Source organism: Hylobates moloch, unplaced genomic scaffold (assembly GCF_009828535.3).
Source record: "Hylobates moloch isolate HMO894 unplaced genomic scaffold, HMol_V3 SCAFFOLD_14, whole genome shotgun sequence".
Classification (NCBI taxonomy): Eukaryota; Metazoa; Chordata; class Mammalia; order Primates; family Hylobatidae; genus Hylobates; species Hylobates moloch.
In genome coordinates, this window is record NW_026652289.1 from 74,007,854 (window position 1) to 74,021,981 (window position 14,128).

General features: G+C 54.2%; 1 protein-coding gene across 6 annotated transcripts in view; it reads right to left on the reverse strand.

Annotated features, from left to right (window-relative positions):
• Window positions 1-14,128, reverse strand: part of PAK6 (p21 (RAC1) activated kinase 6) — a 38,209-nt gene that overhangs the window by 6,467 nt on the left and 17,614 nt on the right. For 4 of the 6 annotated variants that reach the window (XM_058427786.1, XM_058427785.1, XM_058427787.1 and 1 more), the window contains 2 exons: window positions 6,055-6,263; window positions 4,547-5,200 (listed from right to left, as the gene is read on the reverse strand). In XM_058427786.1, coding sequence (XP_058283769.1) covers window positions 4,547-5,200; window positions 6,055-6,258 — 858 coding nt within the window. In that variant the 5' untranslated portion in view covers window positions 6,259-6,263. Of the gene's footprint in view, window positions 1-4,546; window positions 5,201-6,054; window positions 6,264-7,430; window positions 7,545-14,128 lie in introns of those variants that run through there. The other 2 variants (XM_058427784.1, XM_058427783.1) reach the window with 1 other exon arrangement.

The following is a 14,128-nucleotide window of genomic DNA, read 5'->3' on the forward strand; positions in this document are numbered from 1 at the left end:
CAGAGCTGAAACAACTTACAGGAGATCTCAAGCAGTAAGTTTGGGCTGGGATGCTTGCACAGGGACCCCAAACCCCAAATCTGGGCCTTAGGCCCCACCAGAGTCTTTTTACTGTCTTTAGCAACCCCCACTCCCTTCCTTCCCCAACCCCCTGCAGCTTCAGGGCTTCCACTCTCCAGCCAAGTCCCTGGCCTGCTTAGGGTGGAATAGGCACTCCTGCTGGCTGACAGCCATGCTGGGGCAGACTTCTGCCACCCCCACACCTGCCTGCCCACCCGAGTGTGTGCTTGACCTTCACAGGAAAGCAGCTAGAAATCCTCCCAGGACTGCCTGGACTCACTCCATCCCTGATGAGTGCATTTGGACAGTAAACATTCTCCCATGTCCTTGCCAGCATCTGACTGTCATCATCCACTGTGACACTGTGACATTGTCACCATCCACTGTGTGGTGGAGCAGTGGGACCCCTGGACTGGGCTGTCAGGACCTGGGGCCCAGCCCTGGGCTGCTCTGCCCTGTGATGAGCCTTAGGCAAGTCATCCTCTCTGAGCCCCAGTCTCCACTACAATGCAGGGATGTGCGCAGTGATCTGGGGAGCTAGATAAACTGCAGACTTCCCGCCTCAGGGCCTGATTCGGTGGGAGCCGAGAGCAGAGACTCTGCATTTGAAGAAGGTCCCTGGGTCCTAGGAGGCCCATGGAACATACTTTGAGAAGCTCTGCATGAGTGGGCAGTATGATCTTATAGCCTCAGGGAGCCTCTGGGAGGGCTGTGAGGGGGGTAGAGGGAGCATGGCCATGACTGAGGCTGTGATGCCAGGTCCTGGGAACAGAGATTCCATGAGACGTCACCAGGCAGGGACAGGGAGGGAAGTGGGGCAGGGCTCGCTGCATCACACAGTCAGCCTGTAGAAAAGCTCGGGGCTCTAAGGAGGCTGCCTGCTGACCTGAGTGTGGACTTAACTCAGAAAACATGCTCTCCAGGCCCCCATCCATGTGGGTCGGGGCAGAAGCTTGGGGACCACCTAAAGCTGCTCTTGAGGTGGCTCTGATGACCTCTCGTCCTGAAGCTCCTAAGAAAGGCTGTAAAATGAGATCATTCCCCTCCTGGCCTCTAGGGCTTCTGCATGGGCCAGCTCTACTCTGAGGATGTGTGGGCACCACGTGGACAGGCCGAGGTAGGGGTTTCTTCCCTGTCTCCACGGGCCAGGTCCCTGTGCTGCTGCTGCTGCTGGTGCTGCTGTAGGTGCTGGCTGGGCTCAGGGCGGAGCCTGCGTCTGGAGGCTGGGGGAGGAATGGCCCAGCCAGGAGCCCAGCACAAGCAGAGTCTGGGACACAGTCTGGGGAGCTGGCTTGGTCTTCAGCCTGGCAAGGTCTGGTTCCTAGCGTCCTTTTGTTGGCTTCACTGCCTGTCTCCACAGGGAGGGAGCTTTTATCAATGTAATCACAAGCAAGGACCAGATGAAACTTGTGAGGCCACACAAGAAAGGGAAAGGGGGACATGACAATGGAATTAATTAATTGTTACAGGCTCTGGATTAATTCTGAAGTTACTCACGTGATAGACCTCTTGGGAAGAAAGCCACTAGAAGAGTCATGCATACATTTACAGCAATGCCTCATTTCCCGCCCTGAGCCATGGCTCCCCAGCTGTGGGCTTAGGGGGCTGTACCATAAGTATCCTAAAGGGGAGAGGCCATGGCATAGTATTTTTACAAATAATAAAGCCGGCCTGGCATGGTGGCTCGGGCGCCTGTAATCCCAGCACTTCGGGAGGCCAAGACAGGTGGATCACTTGAGGTCAGGAGTTCGAGACCAGCCTGGCCAACATGGTGAAACCATCTCTTCTAAAAATACAAAAATTAGCTGGGTATGGTGGAGCGCGCCTGTAATCCCAGCTACTTGGGAGGCTGAGGTGGGCGGATCACTTGAACCCAGGAGGTGGAGGTTGCAGTGAGCCAAGGTTGTGCCACTGCACTCCAGCCTGGGTGACAGAGGGAGACGCCATCTCAAATACTACTACTAAAGCCATTTTTTGAGGGCTTACCACTTTGACAAGTGCCTTCAATGTACTATCTCATGTAATCCTCATAACCCTATGGGTTGTTTGGTTGTCCTGTAGGCACTGGAACCCACAGGACGCCCATGGCTGCTGACTCCCATGCTGCAATCCCACTGGTGCCATGTATCCTTGACATATATCGGAGTACACAGTAGGTGCTTAACCAATGTTTGCCCTTCTGACTCTAAGTGGAACATGTCTAATCCCTGCAAGCTCCTAACAAACTATCTTGCCTCTTTGGCCTCTGTGCCCCCACGCCCTGTCTTCCTGTGCTCTTTAGCTAGAGTGACTCCAGGCCTCATTGCCTGGGGCTAGGTACAGGAGCCCTGGAGTCTATACTCAGACCCTCCCATAGCCATGCCTGGCACACCGCATGGCCTCTGTGGCCTAACTGCTGTTATAGAAGCTGCTGCGAGTGTCCAGAGTCAGCCCCAGTGCCAAGGGCTGCTGGCTTGATCTGGGGGCTCCTGGGGTAGGTGGTGGAGGAGGAGGAGGAAGGCTGATGCTCCCCATCTGTGTTATTGAATTTGCTTAAGGCGTTCTTAATCAGGGTGCTCAAGTGACATTTGGCAATGTCTGGAGGCATTTTTGGTTATTCCAACCAGGGGTACCACCAGCTTCTAGCGAGTAGAGGCCAGGGAGGCTGCTACAGTGCAAGGAGAGCCCACCACAAAGGATGGACTGACCTGAGGGTCAGCAGTGAGGACGCTGAGAAGCCCCGGCCCAGAGCAGCTTGGGGGGTCTCAGCTTTGCCGTTGAGAGGCTTGGTTTCAGAGTAGAAATCTTGAAAGATGTGTCTGAGTTGCCCAGAAGGAAACCACTCCCCTGAATTTGGAAGTATGGTGTTGCCGAGCTCAAGATAACTACCGCCTGCTCCCACAAGTATGGGAGACATCCCAGCATACCCAGCAGCAGTGGCCCATGGTGAGTACTCAGTACATTGTGCAGGGATGGACAGGCCTCTCCCCCTGCTGTGGGGTGCTGGCAGGAGCCCAGAAAGATGCAAATGAGTGCCCAGCCCAGTGTTGACAACCCCTTTCTCCAAATCCCTGAGGCCTCCCAGCAGGACTCCTGAGAGACAGAGGGAGGTCAGGCTCCGATTCTCACCTTCCCAGCAGGGTGCACTGTCTTGATCTTACGTTGGTTTTCTGGCTGAGTCTCCCCAGGGGCACAGCCTTCCAGACACCCTGCAGCTCACAGATGCTCATGCTCCTCTCACAGATACATCAAGCCACAACCCATGGGGATCCCAACCCACTGTCCTTTAACCTAGTAGGGGACTGGAGTGCACAAAGCCCAGAACTTTCTCTCTCTTTTTTTTTTGAGACGGAGTCTCGCTCTGTCACCCAGGCTGGAGTGCAGTGGCACAATCTCGGCTCGCTGCAAGCTCCGCCTCCCGGGTTCACGCCATTCTCCTGCCTCAGCCTCCTGAGTAGCTGGGATTACAGGCGCCCGCCACCGCGCCTGGCTAATTTTTTTTGTATTTTTAGTAGAGACGGGGTTTCACCGTGTTAGCCAGGATGGTCTCGATCTCCTGACCTCGTGATCCGTCCACCTCGGCCTCCCAAAGTGCTGAGACTACAGATGTGAGCCACCGTGCGTGGCCGCCCAGAACTTTCTCTGAGTACCTCAGCTGGCAGGCAGTGACCCAGAAAGTTTGTAGTCTAGGTCATCCCCAAACCCACACCCGGTGCAGGCTGGGCCACACTCACCCCACTGATGACAGGGGAGTACCCAGGCTTGTCTTAAAGCCCTCCCAGGAGGGAGGGGAGGCTCCATTACCCATGCCACTGTCAGCAGCCGTTTCTTAGGCCTGCCTTTGACCCTCCCAGGAAGGAGCTAAAGAACAAGTGGCTGCTGTGCTTGTAAAGCCTTCATACGCAAGAGTCATGAGGCAACAGGGCCCGGGCCGGAGAGGCAGCCCCAGAGCACTCCCCACCTTCCTTCTCTGACTCACTCTCCATCATGCCTGGGGGTGTCTCACCCTCTCTCTGTCAGTCTCCTCCTCTGCCAAATGGGAAAAGAGGTTACTGTCACTATCAACAGGATGCTGGAGGGCCTGGAAGAAGCAAAAACGTGCTCCACTCTGCCTGCCAAGAAATGTCACCACGGGGGCTCCCTTCATCCTCTCCTTTCTCACAAGAAAAATGTGCGTCTGAAGCAGTTCACACATGCCACAAGTCGGCCTCCTGCTTCCCCTGGACTAGGCAAATCCAGCTTTTTCTATGGCCACACACTCGGGAACAAATAATGACAGAAATGGGAAACAACACAACAGCCACAGAGAAAAGAAGGAAAGGAAGGGAGGGAAGGAGGAGGCGAGCCACCCTCCTTAGGGAAGAGGTTACTGTGCACATTTCTGCCGCCGTAGGCGGAAGCAGTCCAGGGAGCCTCTTTCAAAGTCCTCCAAGGGGAAAGCTAGGCAAGGCCTGTGTCCCTACACCCACTCCCCAGTGGACACCTGCAGGCCAGACTCCTGACTTACCTTGCTCTGTGGTGGAGGGCCTGGCTTGCTGCTGCTTGGAGGGGCCGTGGCAGCAGTGGACAGGAACATGCTTCGGAATAGCCTGCGCTTCAGGCTGCTCTCCCGGGTCTTAGGGCTAGGGCTGCCTTCCCCACCTGGCCTGCCCGTGGCTGAGCCCACCAGGCAGGACTGTGGCCGGGCCTCCTCAGAGCCATGCTTGGCAGCCTTCATTCCACGCCTATTGGTGGCCGTGGGGGGCGAGGCTCCTGGTGGGGAGCTCTGCAGGCAGGCACCCAGCTGCAGACAGCGCTGCGAGGCACCCTGAAACTCGGTGGGGCCCAGGGACTGTGCCTTTGCAGCCAGCCCATTGGGCAGGACCCGTGGGCTCTGTGGCTCGGGCCGCGGCATCTGCTTGTGGCCTGCTGGTGTGCCCCCGTTGCAGCTGAGGTAGAGGCCGTGGGGGTCAGTGCGCTCAGACTGGGGGCTCTGGAGGTACATGTCTGGGTCGGTGGCCCAGTGCTCATCCCCTAGCAGCCCCAGGGACTGTGCCCGCCGCCGGCTGGTGGGGCTGCGGCCACGCAGGGTGTTGGAGCTGATGACTGACAACTTCTGGATGTCGTTGAGCAGCCCTGAGATGTAGCCATCCACAGGCACCGCGCTGCCCCGCACCACTGTCTGTAGGGGGGAGAGAAAAGAGTGTGTGGGAGCTGCCTGACTGTGGCAGGGAGGGGTGGCCGGGAGATCAGGGTCCCAGAATGTCCTTGGGGGCCCTGGGGAGGCCACCTAAGGACCTTCCCTGCTGTGTCATCCACCCATTAATTTTTCCATAATTTATCAGGGCCCATCCTGGGTCCCGCCTGTGCTGGATGCAGGGATGCGGGGAGAAGGCCCAGCGTCAGCAGAGCAGATGGCGAGTGCCATGGGGCTGCATCCAGCATGCCCAGGGGTGTGGTCGGCTGGGCCAGGGAGCTGGAGCTCAGGGGGCGGGGCTCTATTCTCTAGCTCCACGGGTGTCTGGCAGAGATGTGCCCAGCCCTCTGAGGAAAAGAGACCAGGCCGGGGGCTCCTCCACACACGCTGGAGCCTCCACAGCCTCCAAACCCTGATAGGGCCCCTGACCCCAACTTCTACCACGCTCTTGGGTCTACTAGTCCTGACCCTCACAACTAAAATTCTCCTGGTCTGGGAGAGTCCTCAGTCCCTATGGGGCTGCAGGTCCAAATATTGAATGGGACAGGTCCTAAAAGACTATTCGTTGTTATCTGAAATACAAATGCAATTGAGCATCTTACATTTTCACGTGCTGAATCTGGCAACCCCACCACCCCGCAGAGAGGGTCTCCCCAGCCTCCTTCGCCCTGGCTTACCCGGGGAGAGAATGGCAGGCTGACAGGGAGGGAGTTAAAACAGCTGGTTCATTGATAGCTGTGAGGTAGGTGCTTCCTCCGGGGGTCTTTCTGAGGTTTAGCCAGGCATGGTTGTCTGAGTACTGGGACAGGCTGAACCTCATCCCTGCCTGCCCCTCTTACCTTCATGGGCTGGAGCTGCACCCTTGTGATTCGCGAAGGGTCCACCACGGGCTTGGGGCGCCGCAGTGTGTCCAGGATGTTCTGCCATTGTGGGGGGAGGCCCACAAACTTGCCTTCTTTGGGGTCGAAGGAGGTGTGGACACGGTGCTGGAAGTTCTGTGGCGCCGAGATCTCAGGGCGTTTCTTCTTTTTCTTGCGGAACATGGTGCCTGTAAGGGCAGAGTCAGGTTGAGCTGCTGCCTGGGAAAGAGGGGTGGCTGCAGCAGGGGCTGGGGCACCAGGTTCAGGGCTCCCTCCCCTCCCCCAGCACAGCTCCCCTAGAAGCCTAGGGCTTCCCTCCACCTCTTTCTCTGCTTCCTCGGGGAAATGGCTGGCTCCCAGCAGAACAGTCCCAGAAACAACAAACGTGCCATAAATAAGCCAATGCAGACTATAAACAAGGAAAAGAGGTGTCTTCTTGTCTGTGCCAAGTCCCCTGCGGAGCAGGCAGACTCTGGGGGTGTGTTTTTATAAAATCCAAAGCCCATTACAAGTATCATTCCACTGTCTGTCAATGAATTTTAAAAATGGGGAAAGAGGGAGGAAAGTTAGCAAGCTTATGAAACGAGTATGACCTTGATTCTTAAAACCAGATAAGGAGAGTACAAGAAAAGGAAAATTTGACTCAATATCATTTAGGAACATAACTATGAAAATCTTAAAACTATCGAATCCAACAGTAAAGTTATTTTTTTGTTGGCTTGTTTTTTTTTTTTATTACAACTCAGCTTTGTCCCAGGGTGGTTGAACCTGTTAATATGACACATTAATAAAAAGCCAACCAGCTGATCACAGACATGCTGCCCAGTCTGGGACTATTATGTATCAGGGAGCCCCCAAAAGGCCTTCATGGTTACCAGGTGCTTTACCTCAATTCCAGAAAGGCCCTGAGCCAAGAGGATAGCCTGGGGTGGGTGAGGGGCAGCTAACTTAGGGGTAAAGCTCTCCAGAGAAGGCAGAGAGCACCACCTCCCCTTGACACTCTTCTCTCTGGTGTTGGAGCTCTATGTAAAACATCACCTGGGCCGGGCATGGTGGCTCATGCCTGTAATCCTAGCACTCTGAGAGGCCGAGGCGGGTGGATCACCTGAGGTCAGGAGTTTGAGACCAGCTTGGCCAACATGGTGAAAACCTGTCTTGACTAAAAATACAAAGAAATTAGCTGGGCCTGGTGGCACATGCCTGTAGTCCTGGATACCCATGGGGTTGAGGGAGGAGAATCGCTTGAACCTAGGAGGCTGAGGCTGCAGTGAGCCGAGATTGCACCACTGCGCTCCAGCCTGGGCAATAGAGTGAGACTGTGTCTCAAAAAACAAACAAACAATAAAACACTTAACCTGCAATCAAGCCTGTGTCCCGTGCCTTGCTGATTCTGGCTTTGCCTAAGGTCGTGCTGAGCTCCATCTACAGAAGTGACACAGGCTTGCAATGGATAGCATGGGTAGATCTGAGAGGGGGGAACTGGGGGCCTGGGAAGGGGAGGGACACTTCCAAAGGGTTGCTCTAGTTTCGCCTTCAGGGGAGCCCGGGACCTGGGATCACATGTTGATGGCAGACAGGGCCAGGGCTGCCGCTTGAATGCTTTTGGATCTGAAGAGGCTCAGAACAGCTCACTGGGTTCTTATGTATCTGAAAAGGTCACTTCCAGGCTTCAGGAAACAAACTGAAACATGATTCTTGAACTGAAAGCTTGGATTACTCATCTGCCTGAAGATCTGGAGTGCAGGGCCGTCATGTTCTCTTTTGGCTCTTGCTCTGGAAACAGCATTTTCCTAGTCATTTTGGCAGGTTCTGAAGGAGGTCGCAGATCTGGGAGGCAGCTGGCAGAAAGGCAGAGACCCTGGACAGCCAGTGGTTCCCCACTAGGAATTCACCATGCATGACTCAATCAGGGCCCACGTCACATCTCAATGTCAGCCATGCTTCTGGGTCTTGAGGTTCGGGAGTCCACCAAACACTCCCTAGAGGCAGAGCCACATGTGCGGGACCCTTACAGACCAAGCCCTTTGGAATAAAATAACCTGTGTGAGTTGCAGATGAGTTGTAGGGAGTCTCCCACTAATTTGGAGAGATTTTGAACAAGTTACTGAAATGATCTGAGCCAGTGGGGTTAATGAAAGACAGCTCATAGGGTTTAGGGTGTGTGAAGTAAGCACAGTCCCCATACATGAAGGCTGTTTCTCTTGTGATGTCACCTCTCTTTGTATCCCTGTCTTGAAGCTCAGGCCCTCCAGACACTGGCACTTCGGCAGATACAAGTCTGGGAGTAGCACCAAACCACTTTCTGCTCAGACTTACCAGTCAAAGGGGTCATGCCTGATGTCAGGGGTCTGGGACCTGGGGATCTTGCCATATATACATCATGGTTTGGTAAAATGTGTCCTCCTCCCTTTTGGCCTTTGCCTTTTTTTTTTTGAGAAGGAATCTTGCCACCCTGTCGCCCAGACTGGAGTGTAGTGGCACCATCTGGGCTCACTGCAACCTCCACCTCCCGCATTCAAGTGATTCTCTTGCCTCAGCCTCCTGAATAGCTGAGATTACAGGCGCCCACCAACATACCCGGCTAATTTTTGTATTTTTAGTAGAGACGGGATTTCACCATGTTGGCCAGGCTGGTCTCGAACTTCTGACTTCAAATGATCCACCCGCCTTGGTCTCCCAAAGTGCTGGGATTACAGCCTTCGCCTTTTGGTACAGAAGAGTCTTTATTCAGCAGGTCTATTCCCCCAGTCTCTTGGATAGACCTGCTATCCCTGGATTAGTTGAGCTGCCTGCTTCGCCCTCCTCCCTAGCTCTGTGAAGTCTTCTGGAGGTGCAGGGACACAGACTGCAGCTGAAGAAGATCTGGTGAATCCGCCCCCCACCACCCACCCCAGAACACCCCTCTCCCCAACTCCCCTGCCCCACCCAAGCGCTCAGCTTTTGCTGTGGGGATGCACAGGGAGAGCATCTTTAGCAACTGGTCTCTGACTCTGGGAGCCTTTCCTGAGTCCATTCTAATAGCGAGCCATTCCAGAACAAGTTCTTCCCAGAGGCGGCAGGGAGGCTGGAGAAGAAAGAAGGACAGCCCAGAGGGTGTCCCAGGGCCAGGAGTGGTGATGGTGAGGGTGGGAGTTGGCAGAAGCAATCAGCTGAGCTCAGGCTTTGGGGGCTAGGGAGTAGAGCTTTAGAAACCACAGGCCATCACTTAGCTCTGGAAAATCAACCAATCAACCACCTAAAGGGAGGCAGCTAGGACTCATCTGAAATGTGGTGAGGCCAACACTGTGTGGGACAACATGACTGTGTAAGTAGAAAATGCGAGAGAATCTACATAAAACTGGGATTAAGGGAGTGAATTTAAAAGGTCCCTGATTCAAGGTCTCTCTCTCTCTCTATATATATATATGTATTTTTTTTTTTTTTTTTGAGATGGAGTCTCGCTGTCTTGCCCATGCTGGAGTGCAGTGGTGCGATCTCAGCTCACTGCAATCTCCGCCTCCCGGGTTCAAGTGATTCTCCTGCCTCAGCCTCCCAAGTAGCTGGGACTACAGGTGCGCGCCATCACGCCCAGCTAATTTTTGTATTTTTAGTAGAGAAAGGGTTTCACCATGTTGGCCAGGATGGTCTCAATCTCTTGACTTTGTGATCCACCTGCCTCAGCCTCCCAAAGTGCTGGGATTACAGGCATAAGCCACCGTGCCCAGCCTCAAGGTCAATATTTTTAAAAATCAACTGGATTTCTACATACCAGTAACAACACGAAATTTTTAAAAAGGGCCGGGTGCAGTGGCTCACGCCTGTAATCCCAGCACTTTGGGAGGCCAAGGCGGGCGGATCACAAGGTCAGGAGATAGAGATCCCCTACAACATGCTGGGGGAATGGATGATCTTTTTAATAAATGTAGCTGAAGTAATTTGATCTCTGCATGGAAAAAAAATGAACCCGGAAGAATGAGCTCATATCATACTCCAAAATTACGCAGACAGATCACAGACCTCAATGTGAAAGGTAAAATACTAAAGCTGGTGGGAGTGACGGCGGGCACCCGTAGCCTGGCTGTCACCTCCCTCAGGTCCAGTGTGGTCATTATGAGGGGCCCGGTTTGGTGGGCTCTCCTGGAGCCCACGACCTGCTGGGGCCTAAACCTGTCCACACTCATGGGTCCCAGACACAAATTAAACTATCAACGTTTACTTTGCCCAAAGTGGAATTCTTGATGATACAGATTAGTGGGGATTTTTAAAGATTTTGCCTATGGTAATTTGTCAGCGCAGTGTGAATACAATGGCTATTTGAAGGAAATACATCAAAATATTTGTTGTCCCATTTACCTAGTGGGGCTACAGGTGATCTCCTTCTATTCTATCTTTCTACTATTCTTCTAAGTTTTCCTTAAAGACGACGGATTGCTTCTCTAAAAAAAACAATTTTTTCTTTTTTTTTTGAGACAGAGTTTCACTCTGTTGCCCAGGCTGGAGTACAGTGGTGCGATCTTGGCTCACTGCAACCTCTGCCTTCCAGGGTCAAGTGATTCTCCTGCCTCAGCCTCCCAAGTAGCTGGGACTACAGGTGCGTACCACCACGTCTGGCTAATTTTTGTATTTTTAGTAGAGATGGGGTTTCACCACATTGGCTAGGCTGGTATTGAACTCCTGACCTCAGGTGATCCACCCGCCTTCAGCCTCCCAAAGTGCTGGGATTACAGGCGTGAGCCACCGCGTCTGGCCAAAAACAAAATATTTTTAAATACAGAGAAGAGTGATCCATGGAGACTGAGTGCCTAAGAGACGTTCGCCCACCTGAATGGGACCAGTGTTGCCCCGGTCATCGTGAGTGAATCACCCAGGACAAAACATGCCCTGCCTCTCCCCAGCATCAGGCTGTGTCCTCAGAGCATGCCCACCAGGTCAGCCAGGGCCTCTGCTTGCCATTTCCAGGGGTCCTTTTCCCATCCATGTCTCCAAGGCCACTGGGCTGAGGGAGGTGGGTGCTGCACCAGCCATGGGGCCCCAAGGTTAAGTCAAACAGGCCATGCCAGCCGTTACTGTCGCCCCTCTAGCATCTCCATCTGCATGCAATTCATCTACAGGAGGAGCTTTCCTCCAAGAAGACACCAGGAGGAGGAAGGAGGGGGACTCCCCCTCAGAGGGCCAGACCCTGCCGTTTCTCCTGCCTCACTTGAAAGAAGTGATGTGAGCCTACGACCCTGACGTGGAAACAAGCAGAATGGGGTGGCCAGCTCGGGCACAGCCCCAGCCCCTCCTGGCTGACACTTCGCCTTAATACAGGGGAGGGAGGCCACACTGAAGATTCCACCTCAGGCTGGAAAGGCACTGCCGTGTATGAGGACTGCTTTGAACTCTTCTCTTCTGGATGTCTGCAGACATCTTCCTGCTGGCTGACCCATGACTGCATTGGGGGGATGCCCAGGGCTGGGAGGGAAGGGTCCAGCCCAAACCAGTTCAAGAAGGAAGCTCCCCTGCTGTGGGGCTTCCTCCGGCTGGAGCCTGGCCAGGGGGGGCCGACAGTTCCTGGCACAGGCTTTCTGGAGGAAATGCCGCTACCCCCAGTAAACCTGAGGGCGGAGCTGGTGGACAGTTCAGAGAGCTATGTACCTGGGGTCACTGAGGAGTGGGACAGTGGTGTCGGAGGAGCAGCAGTCTCAGACACAGAAAGGGAAGAAACTTTTCTTGAGCACCTATTATGTGCTAAGCCCCTTCTGAGGGTTAGCTCATTTAACCCTCACAGCAACCCTGAGAGAAGGAATTGTTATCCACAAATCCAGATGAGGCTCAAAGAGGTTCAACAGCTTGCCTGAGGCTGCAGAACCAGGAAATGACTGAGTTGAGGTTTGAACCCAGATCTGATTCCAGAGCCCCTGCTCCATCCACCATGCTTACCCCGGACTGAGTCGGCTGTGGTTCTTCTCCCTCCCTGGAGGTCTTTATGAACAGAAACAGGCAGGATATGCATGAGGTGTGTAGGACAGGGCTGACCCCTCCAGGGAAGAAGCCTGCTAAATTCTTTCCTGGGCTGGCCTGTGAGTCAGAGGCCAGCGGGCCTGGGGCTGTCCTAACTTGCGGGCTGACCATTACCTTGCAAGGAAGCAGGTGTTTTTCCACCCAGCAAGGGGTGAGTGAAATGTTTCCAAGAGGTCATGGTGGGGGCTGTGATGGTCAGGGCCTGGCATCTAGGAAAAGCTACAGAAACAGCAGGTGTGTGTTCTGTCCAGCACAGGATGTGTCCACAGCCCCTCTGTAGGAGCTCAGCCTGAAGCCAGGCAACCCATAGGCTTGGCTTGAGGAGGGGGTGAGTAAGTATTGTGGCGGATGCTACTGTTCCACAGAGACAAGGGGATTCCCAGAGCATGGCAATGAGGCTTGGCTGGTCTAGTGTCCACAGCTGAGAAAAGCAGCTGCACTGTGGGTGGGCCACCCTCCCCAACAACGTCTCCTCCTTGGAGAGGAGACATCCATGGGCCGGGGCCTGGGATGCCAGGGCCACCAGAGCCATCAGGGCCCCACAAATGCAGGGTGGCACTACAGAGGATGAGTCTGCCTTTAAACCTCAAGCCAGAGCGCAGGCATTCAAATGAGCATTGCTGTGCAAGGCAGACCCCTTGGAATGCACCTGCCTGTTTCAAACATGCTCTGGTATTTCCAGAACTCGTCTTTGGGAACTGCCTTTGGGGTCATTGTGAGCCCACCTCAGCTGTCCTCCTAACCCGTCACCCCGCTTTTCACCAGAAGTGGTGGTATCCCACGTGGTCACCCACCTGACCCTCCAGACCTGGCCTAGAGTGAGTTTGGGCTGTTTGCACATATTGAGTCCCTTTCAAGGAAAGGACACAGCCTACGGAACGGATTCACAAGAACGAGCTGAGGCTGGGAAGCTGGCTTCCAGAAAGTGAGTCTAAAGGGGTTTGCAGCCACCTGGAGGGGTCAGCATTGGGTTGGCTGTGTAAGCGCTGGGATTGCTGGGAAGCTGTTAGAAATGAAGCTGGTGGAATTCCCTGCCATTTCCGGGTGACTGGGAAGAGAGGAGGCCGCTGCCCAGTGGGCCAGCTCCTGGGTTGCTCAAGGTGCCAGGGAGTGAGAGGGGGTGGCATGCCCAGGCTTTCTCACAGTGAGGCTCAGGGTCTGCTTATCAGGGCTCAAGTCCTGGGCCACAAGGCCGAGTGCTGGCTCAGCGTGGACCTTGGGCTTGGTGTTCCTAAGTCCCGGCTTGTGACCTTGGCCTACTCGCCTTCTGTAGGCCTCCTCGGCATTTTTGTAGGTGACAAGGGATGGATTAATTCACCGCTGCCAGCTTCTCCAGGCACAGTGAGGGGGAGCATCTGTTCCTGCTCACGGAGGAGCTTTGGATATTTCTCATGGTTGTCACTCAGGAAGAGCCTAGCATAAGTCGTAAGTAGCAGGCTCCGGGCTGAGCATTTCACACATGTGATCTCCTCGCCACAAGCCTGTGAGGTAGCACTAGTACTGTCTCCATTATGCAGAGAAGGAGAGACTAAGTGACTCGTTCAAGCCGAGAGGCAAAGAAGGGGCAGACACGAGTCTGACCCAGGACCTGATGTGAACTTGGCTGCAGTGGCCATCTGCTCCTACTACCACCCTCTGTTATTCTCAGGCCCAGCCAAGACATTTTGGGGAAGGGTCTATCCTAGAATCACAGCCCCAAGACAGAGGTGAGCCCCCTGAGTGCTACAAAACTTAGGAAAGTACTCTACTACCATCACCAACCTGTCAGAGTGGCCTCCAGAGGACCCTGTCACCTCCAGGGCTGGGCCCTGACACGCTGAGACCTGCAGCAGGGTTTCTTGACCTCTTTGTAACCCCCTTTGGGAACTGTCATCCCACACACATTCTGACAGGTGACAGGCTTCACCCGACCCCTTGGCTGAGAATCACTGTGAACAGAAGACAGCCTTTCACTGGAATATTCTCATTGGCCAGAAGGATTTTTCTGAAACTTTACTTTCAGAAGTTTGTTTCAAAAAAAAATTTTTTTTAGAGACAGAGTCTCGCTCAGTCGCCCAGGCTGAAATGCAGT